Source organism: Lygodium microphyllum, chromosome 6, assembly GCF_053477565.2.
Source record: "Lygodium microphyllum isolate KBCC chromosome 6, Lygodium_microphyllum_v1.1.10, whole genome shotgun sequence".
Lineage (NCBI taxonomy): Eukaryota > Viridiplantae > Streptophyta > Polypodiopsida > Schizaeales > Lygodiaceae > Lygodium > Lygodium microphyllum.
This window is the reverse complement of record NC_141140.1, coordinates 72,235,159-72,244,781: the sequence shown is the minus strand read 5'-3', so window position 1 is coordinate 72,244,781 and position 9,623 is coordinate 72,235,159. Positions and strand designations below refer to the sequence as shown.

Genomic DNA, 9,623 nt, shown 5'->3' with positions numbered 1-9,623 from the left:
AAGAGCTGAAATTTGAGAACTTAGTGCAATAGTTGCATCAAAAGTAGAAAGAATATGATACCATAAAGTTGAAATATGAAGACCCAATTGCAAAATTACAATATGCTATTGCAAAGGGTAAAATATTAGCCACTTTATTTGAAAAATGGACTCATGAACTTCAAAGTAAATGCATTGTTGAAATGGCTAGTTTTATGGAGATGCATGTTGAGTTGCAAGTTGAGCATAAGCTCTTATAGGAGAGGTTTCAGCCTCTGCAAGAGGTTGAGAAGCAAATATTGAAAAACATTGAGGTTAATGTTGATGCATTAGTGGATTTGAAATCTAAACTTCAAGATATAAGAAATGCTTTATTGAGTGATGTTAGGAATGCATGGGACATGGTAGTTGAAAGATTCATTAGTGTTATATCTCAGACATATGCAAGGCTCAAGGATATGTTTGTTTCAACAACTAATGATTCATTATTGTAGGAGAATGAGATATTGATTTTCATAAGGTTCATGAGGTGGAGAATAAAAGCATGAAGTTGGCTGACAAATTGGACAATGCCTTAGATGCTACAAGGAAAATGATAAATATATTACTTCTTTATTGAAACGAAGAAAAGAGTTTCAGACTATTGAGAAGGATGCTATGCTTAACAAAGTTCTTCACGAGGTGAATATAGAGTTGAAGGGGATGGAACATAATTCTTATTTAGTATTTAGTAGTGATCGGTCAGTTATCGAGGTGTCTTCTTGTATGGCCATTATACCTTATATGCCTAGCTATAGTCTCTAGTTTCTCATTCAGGTGTACTTTCTATTTTATTTCATCACAGTAATTAGCTTCCTTTTGTTGACACTTAGGATTGGTTATACAACTACACTAGAGGGCTTTGAGTATCCTAGAGGGGCTCTACTCATTGCTGCTCAGTGTGGCTTGTTAAGGGGTGCAAGGCTTTTGGCAAGGTATAACTATGTTCTTTGGGTCAATCTTCATGCTACTTAGTTTTCATACTTTATGTTACTTAGTTGCATTCTGGTGGGTTCAAGTCCTGGTTGTCCTAGTCATCCACCAGGCTGTGCCAAGTGTTAGGGCTCGAATTGCATCATCCACCTTAGTAGTTTTCACCTTAGTACTTATATGCATGTAGGAACCTAGAATTAGCATGTGTAAAGTGAACTTGAAATGTCATATGACTTTACCTGAAAGGTGGTGCCTATCCTGTGTATTTCAATGGTATCTTTTCATATATTTGGTGATGGAAAAATGCAATAATCTTCAAGACATATCCCACACAAGGTTGCTTATGTCTGATTCTTCCATTCTATACTTATCTCTTGAAAATTAACGATGTCTATGATAAGTTATTTGTTCAAGAATGATCATGATGGGAGTAATCCGATTGATATTTTTTAGGAGAGCAATGCTACGTGAACAATTATAATGTGTATTTTAGGTTTGCATATCAATATTAAATATTAGATTATTAATATGATTGTAAATTGGTTTAGGAAGTTGCCTACACTGGTAGGTTTGTGTCAGACAATTTTTTGTTTATGTTGGTTATGGTAGGCCCTAACAAAGCCAATGATTAATTGTATAAATGTAGTATCAACCTCAACTCCTCAACCACCATTAGGGATGACCTTGAGAATTTGAACTCAATATGCATGCCTAGTTCTAGCCTATATAAAAAACCATGGCACTAAGAATATACAAAGCACACATTATACTATAAGAGATCAAATCTAAATACTATTATGTTAACTTGCATCGAGCCATTTGACCCCTCATCCACATGAGACTTCCTTCTATGCACTTGGCTCAATAGCACCACGAGAGATCATAAATTTATAAGCATGTATGGCTTACCTATATGATGACAATGAAGAGATGCTAATGGGGGTCATACCATCCCCCAACACATGGATCTCCAGATTTTGCTCCCCTCCATCAAGAGGCACGATGTCTCTACTACACATAAATTAACATACAGATTTCAACAAACACAATAAGCTTTGATCAAGAAAAAACCACAATATAAAAATCACCTGAAGTCTCACTAATGAAGGCCATGTGGGTTGCACCTCAAGATTAAGACCTCTAAATAGTGATAGTAGTAAGACCCGCGAACAACTTTGCAGCTATGGAATAATGCACTCTCTAACTATCAAACCATGTAGCTAAGGAGTTCTATTTGGTTCATGATCTCCATCACCAGAAACATCCTCACAATGCTGACTACCTATATCATCACCACCAACTTCAAAATGTTCAATTGCATCATTGTCACATGGAATACCCTCAATCTCACAAGTTTTGGCTCTCCATGAGCTACCTTCTTTTGTGCCTATATTGAGAAGCATTGAGTTACATTAAACTACTTGTATATATCAAACAAATACAAAAAATGAAAACAACAATTAAAATTTGAAATCTGTCTTACATGCTTCTCATATCCCACATCTATTTTGTCTTGAAATCTTTTCAATTTAATAGACTTTTCAATCATGTATTTTCTCATGGCTTTCTCCATAAAGTTTGAAATATAGCTACTCATATGTATAGAAGTCTTTGTGTCTCCAGGTATCAAGTCCCATTCACGATGAGCTCCATTCAAGGCAGCAAACTCAAGCTTTTTCCCTGCCATTTCAAACTTTCTCTTCTTCTAGAAGAATCACTTATAACTCTGGCACATATAGGTACAGGAAGATGGCTTTGGTACCTTTGCATGGGTAGTGTCATTTGCACTAGGAACGACCAACATTGTGTACCAGAATGTCTACATCTAAACCATGCTCTTTCTTCAAGTGTTGTACCATCCTTAGTTTTTTTTATCACATTTACATGTCTCCTTAGACAAAGGAAACAAGCACACTATCCTGCCACTTTACCATCTGGGTATACGATCTCCTTGTATATATGGAAAGAATACAAAGTCAAGCATAATGTTAAATATAAAAATGTTTTTGTGTCTAAAATGAAAAAAATGCAATTCAAAACCAAGTAAGAAACTCACAGTTCATGTATCTATAGAACCATGTCACAACCCACATCAACATCAATAGATGTAGAGATGTTGACATAGTCTTGGAGCATGTACATGGTGCCATTAGTGGAAGATATTCACTTTATATAACTAATTCTTTTGATAGGCAAATAACCTTGCAAACAATTTTTCATGTACAAATTACATTCACACACAAATTTTATCCTCTATTGCTAGGAAAATAGATTGGATAGAAGATGAGTAGCATTTCCACACAAAATTGAGGCTAAAAATAAGGTTAAGAGACATGATGGGCTTCACTAATTGATTTCACAAAATCATTGTCACTCTTTAAGAAACAATTATGTCAGCCATCTCTTGCCCATAAACCCACAACACAGATTTTGAGGATTGTTCTCAAGCGCACCTATGTAAGACATTTATAGCATTACTTTTAAAAGCTATTTCATAAATCAACACTCCTTTCTTTTTTGAATTTAAATATTTTCCACTCTTTCATATTTAACAATTCTTACTTTTTTGAATTTAAATCTTATAGCTATGGGTATGACTTGCTATGGCATGCATCATTTCTACAACATGCAATGGTAGCATCTAAATTGTATAGGCTTGGCCTTGAATTCCCATAATTTTACCCACCCAAATTGAAAGAAATTGATGACTTTTTTCCAATTTCTTTAAAAGGCAAGTGAAATCTTCTTGCAACATCCAAATAATATAGAGCTAGCCTCGGAAAACCCACATATTAGAAACCAAAGAAAGAGAGGGATAGAGTAGAACATCTAAACACAAATACAGAGAGGGAGGGACTTACCTAAATACATGAATTCAAAGAAAAGCAGATATGGTAATCTCGACCAAAGACAATCCATGTGATCATCATTATGGCTATGATGAGTTTGCTCTCCATTATTTTCACGAGTCAACAATCCTTGTGGTAACGATGTAACCTCTATGACCCTTGTGGTAATTGCACCAATCCATATTGCTCTAGTTCAATCAATGATGCCACTGATCCCTGTGGCTATGGGAGAGAAGAAGCTATGATTCAAGCTGACTGATGGTGTCATCCTTGTGGCTATGGTTCAATCCTAGTGATCCATATGCTAATGGGGAAATGGGGAGAGAGATGGTGTGGGAGAGAAGAGGATGCATAGGATTTTGAAATCTTTGCACCTCACACACACAAAGAGAGAGAGAGAGAGAGAGAGAGAGAGAGAGAGAGAGGGAAATAGATAGAGAAGAAAAAGCTAAAACATTAAAGAGAGAAGAAAAAGTTAAAAAATGAGAGAGAGAGAGAGAGAGAGAGAGAGAGAGAGAGAGAGAGAGAGAGAGAGAGAGAGAGAGGGAAATAGATAGAGAAGAAAAAGCTAAAACATTAAAGAGAGAAGAAAAAGTTAAAAAATGAGAGAGAGAGAGAGAGAGAGAGAGAGAGAGAGAGAGAGAGAGAGAGAGAGAGAGAGAGAGAGAGAGAGAGAGAGAGAGAGAGAGAGAGAGAGAGAGAGAGGGGGAAATAGATAGAGAAGAAAAAGCTAAAACATTAAAGAGAGAAGAAAAAGTTAAAAAATGAGAGAGAGAGAGAGAGAGAGAGAGAGAGAGAGAGAGAGAGAGAGAGAGAGAGAGAGAGAGAGAGAGAGAGAGAGAGAGAGAGAGAGAGAGAGAGAGAGAGAGAGAGAGAGAACAAGGAATGCTAATGATAATAAAAATAGAGTGTTAGCATGGGGGGATAGTCACAAGAGTGTGTATTTAGATAGATGTTTACCTAGCAATCAAAACCTTTTGGTATTAGAGCCTTTAATCACGGACTATTAAATATTGAGTTAGTTGTTCAAAACTAATAGCACACTACTAGTGACTTAATAGTGAGGAAATAGTACTCATGTAGTAGTGAAGTGATAGTGAGGAAATAATAGTCATGTAGTAGTGAAGTGATAATGGAACAATAGTAATAGTAGTAGTTGGAAACTAACAGTGTACTGCTAGTGACCTTATTGTGAGGAAACAACATTCATGTAGTAGGGAAGTGATAGCGAAACAAAGTAACAATACTACACGTGTTTATGCTTGCATAAAATGAAGTCATTGAGGGACAATTGATCTCTCTCTCTCTCTCTCTCTCTCTCATGTGGGTCTATGTAGTTGTCTAAGCCAGCTTTTTGACTACCATGTGGATTGATGTACATATTTATAATTTGAAGTATTAGAACTGTTCACGTGGGGGGGAGGGGGTGTTCCTGCTATTCGCTCAAAACCGTGGGTTTTGAAGAAACCACTCTCCCTGTGATATTTTGTCCCCCCCCCACCCCCCCCAAACACACACAAGCAAAAATGGAGTCGCACAGGTGGAGTTCTTTGGAGAATGCTGGCATTAGCGAGGAAGCATACAGACTTGGAAAAATGTATTGACTTGGTCACACATGTGGAGATGTTTGGAGTTGCACACGTCAAAACTTGGGCAAACTTTTTGGTATTTTTAAATTTCATATTTATGAGGGGGTTTTTTGAAAACCCCCTATGAGAACACGTTTCACAAATTAAAATCGGTTTTCACTTTGAAAAGAGTTTCGGGTTTGAAACCCATATGGGAATAGCTCCTTATATTTACAACTCCATTGAAAAAAAGCTATGCAAGTTGATGACACATGCACTTGTAACTTTATAAGTGCGTGGACATTACTTTTGTACTTCATAATCATGTCTCAAAAAGTGATTGGGATTTGGAATGGTGGAAGATGACTTGAAGTTGTCAACAAGTAAATGGGCACTTTGCTTTTTTTCATGCGATAGATTTTAAGATGCCAATAGTAAATACCTCCCATACAAAGAAGGTAAATGAAGGCTCAATTGAACTCAATTGAAATGCGCATGCGCATAGACACTGCTTGGTGTAAACCAACAATCCCTTCAAGTCATTGGCAAAGTGGCAATTTGTTAGATGAGCGAGGAGTCCGAGTGCTTGAAGAAAAAAAGCCTAGATTTAGTGTAATCCCACCTTTAAATTTTGAAATCTACTAATAAAATTGAAATTAAAAGGTGAGAAAACCTTACAAAATCTAGAGAATTGTTAGTATAAGATCCTACAAACATTGTAGCATAAAAGCCTTCAAATATAGGGATGCTACCTCTTAAAATTTTCATTTAAAGGTTTTTCACGTTTTCATCTGGATTCTGAGCACCTAATGGCGGCAAACTATATAAATGCGGGCCTTCAAGATCCCGCGCGGGCGAGGGAGGGAGAGGGAGAGACAGACAGACAGACAGACGTGATGGAGAAGACCGTAGTGGGGGGCATTCCTGGTCTCTTCCTGCAGTACAGCGATGGCTCCATCGTCCGCGAGCCCCCTCCCGCCCCCACCATCCCCCCATCGCCTAACCGCTTCATCCATGGCGTCGCCTCGCAGGACGTCCCCATTAACCCCTCCAAGGGCACCTGGGCTCGGATCTTCGTCCCCGAGACCCTGCTGCTCCACAGCAACAGCAGCAACAGCAGCAGGAAGGCTCCCCTCGTCCTCCACTTCCATGGCGGCGGCATGTGCTCTGGAAGCCCCTCCGACCCGGCCTTCCATGCCTTCTGCAGCAGAATGGCCTCTCAATCCTCCTCCATCTGGATCTCCGTTGCCTACCGCCTTGCTCCCGAGCACCGATTGCCTGCGCAGTACGACGATTGCTTCGAATCCCTCTGCTGGCTGCGCTCGCTGTTTGCTGTCACATCAGCCTCCTCAGCAGAGGGGGCATGTGTGGAGGGATCTGCACTGGAGGAGGCATGTATGGAGGGACCAGCCACCCCGGCAACGGTCCTGGCAGAAGGGAACGAGAGATGTATGAAAGAGCAGTCAGAAGGGCCATGCCAGCCTGGTCTTCCTGTTAGGGATCCTTCGGATAGGGTTTCTTCAGATAAGCAGGGGGCATCACTAAATCAGGCCCTTGGTCAGCCTGTTCTTGCTGTTAGGGGTTTTCCAGATAACGTCTCTTCAGAGGAGCAGGAAACATCACTAAATCAGAACCTTTGTCCTGCCAAGCCTGATGCATTTGATGCACCCTGCCATTATTCATCATCAAGTAAAGAGCCATGGCTCAACACCCTGAATCATGTTGTCATTCCCTCTTCTTCATCAGATTTGAAGGACTCAGGGCTGATTGAGCATAGCAGTCCAGCTGACATGACCACGAAGCAGGGGCAGTTCTTGATAGAGAACAAGTCGAAAGAGGGTGGTCACTCGGCCAAGTCTAATGAGTACGTATGTTTGTTACATGAGGAGCCATGGCAGAATGAGCTCAGCTATCTTAACATTGACCCTGCTGTAACGTCTAGTCCATGCCCCTTCACATGGCTCATAGAGTGTGGTGATCCTTCCAAAGTTTTCTGCACAGGCGAAAGTGCAGGAGCGACGATCCTTCACTATGTTGGTCTGCGCAGCTCAAGAAGGAACTGGCATCCCATGCACATCCAAGGTCTTATTTTTGTTGACATGGGTATTTTCAGGGACCCCCTGCCCCAGATGAAGCCCTCAACAGACACATTTATAACCCCAGAAGAGATGGCAGCCTTCATTGGGTTTGCCTTGCCTGTTGATGCCAAGCTTGGGGATCCTCTTTTGGATTGTTTGCATCCGGCCTTGCCTAGCCTCTCTGATAGGAAATTCCCTCATACATTGATCTTTGCTGCAGACAGAGATCTAGTGTATGAATCTGGAATCGAGTATTTTGACGTTCTTAAGAAAGCTGGCAATGATACAGAGCTGCGTGTAACAGCGGGTGAAGGGCACTGTTTCCATATGTTTAGGCCTGATTCTGACACTGCGCGTCTGCGAGAGTGCAAGCTCATTGAATTCATAAAGAAGTTTTGATGCAGCACATATAGAAGAGCCTTAATTCAGCATGGGTGGTTTTCATGCGCACACATACAATGTGTGAGATGAACGGTATATAAAGTACTAAATATGTAGGTGTATTGATTCGTGTAGGTGTGTATCTATCAAATATGAGTACTGATGTGTTTGTCGAGTGTACTCCGAGTATGGCTCCGTTACAATGCAATAGGCCGACGTGTATTCCCTTAAGGTGTAATGTTGTGCCCTTCATGCCTAAGGGCAGCAATCAAGTGTGTGATTCAATCAAATCAATCAAGGGATTAATTGGATAAGAGAAAAGCCTCAATAAACTATAACAATTTTGTTTTGTATATGCTTGCTCACACACACACACACACACACACACACACACACACACACACACACACACACAATTAGATGGCTTTCTAACATCAATAAAAATGGGCCATAGACCACTAGCAAAAAACAAGGAAGTTGTTGAAGTCTCATCTAAAGAATGTGTCATGCATTGTCACAAATGAACAATGTGTCATGCCATAGTCATGATAATCAATGCATTTTTGAAGTTAGGTAGGAAATTGTTAGTGGATTGGAGTGGATAACCCTTGTCCTTGCAGCCATCTCTTAAATTAGAACGCTAAACATATTATAGGGTTCACTTGCCTCAACAATAAGCTCAAGCCCAACTTGAATATTTAAAGAAATTGTCTTGCATCATCACACATAAACATTGCCATGCAAATAGACATGAGAATTAATGCAACTTAGAAGTTACATAGGAATTTGAGTAGATAACCTTTCTCCATGCAGCCATCTCTTGAATGAAAACACTTGAAACATATGATAGATTCTACTTGCTACAAGCACTTGAAACATATCATAGTTGTATTTGCCACAACACTAAGATTGAACCCAAGTGGAGTGACTATGAATGTTTGTGGTAGAATTGAATGCTTGGACATTCTAGATATGTTGAGTCTACCTAACAAAGCAAATGGGCAACACTTTTGAGTGTAGAAAGAATTCCTTTGATACTCAATGTGTTCATTTGAATTAAAGAAAGAAGAATTATGAGCTATTTGAATCATTTGAATTTAGTCATGTAACATAATTTAGACACCAATTTGTTTGCCACGACCTTTTGCCAACATATTGTTGGCATAACTTAGTAGTGTGACTCCATGTGCTTCTCATGGTGTTTTATCGTCTTGACAAGGCCGTGCATTGGAACTTGGCTATGGGCTTTGTGGACAATATATGGTCTACTTATAATCATACACTCCTTGATTTGATTTGTAACTACTCATGCCTCTTTTAAGTATTATCTCAAAGGTATGTAAACATGGATTAGAAAGTTCATAGCTTACATGAGTGCATAGTAGTCCATGTTTATACAACCTATACTATTTAAAATTCAAAAAAATACCATATCTAATTTTGATCTTACGTGGAGAGTGAAGGATGCTTCCTAGCCCAATGTCGGTTATAAATAGGATTATCAGATCATTTGATTATTTGAGCTTCAGTGAGCTTGATGAAAGTATAATTGTCCACCTCCTTTTCACACTATCATGATAGCCAAGTGCAAATGTGGGCTGTTCATAATGTGAAGACCACAAGTTCAAACCTTAATCCCTTGTTTCTCATGATTAGGTTGATATTTATTTGCTATTTATAGTAGACAAGTAGTTTGAGTGACTTGGACTTGGCGAGCCAAGATAGGAATTTCCTATCCATGTTGGATTTGGCATGTGTGGATGTTCGGCCTATTGTGAGAGGTCTGATCCTTATCT

At 39.3% G+C, this 9,623-nt stretch overlaps 1 protein-coding gene across 1 annotated transcript; it reads left to right on the top strand.

The window, feature by feature from the left end:
- Nucleotides 1-6,138: 6,138 nt before the first annotated feature.
- On the top strand, nucleotides 6,139-8,148 carry LOC148034673 (uncharacterized). The gene has a single exon (XM_087679634.1). The coding sequence runs from the start codon at nucleotides 6,178-6,180 to the stop codon at nucleotides 7,843-7,845; it is 1,668 nt and encodes a 555-aa protein (XP_087535760.1). The 5' UTR covers nucleotides 6,139-6,177; the 3' UTR covers nucleotides 7,846-8,148.
- Nucleotides 8,149-9,623: the final 1,475 nt, after the last annotated feature.

What these genes read in the sequence shown, in the direction of transcription:
- LOC148034673 (XM_087679634.1), top strand. Translation starts at nt 6,178, where the DNA reads ATGGCGGCAAACTATATAAATGCGGGCCTTCAAGATCCCGCGCGGGCG.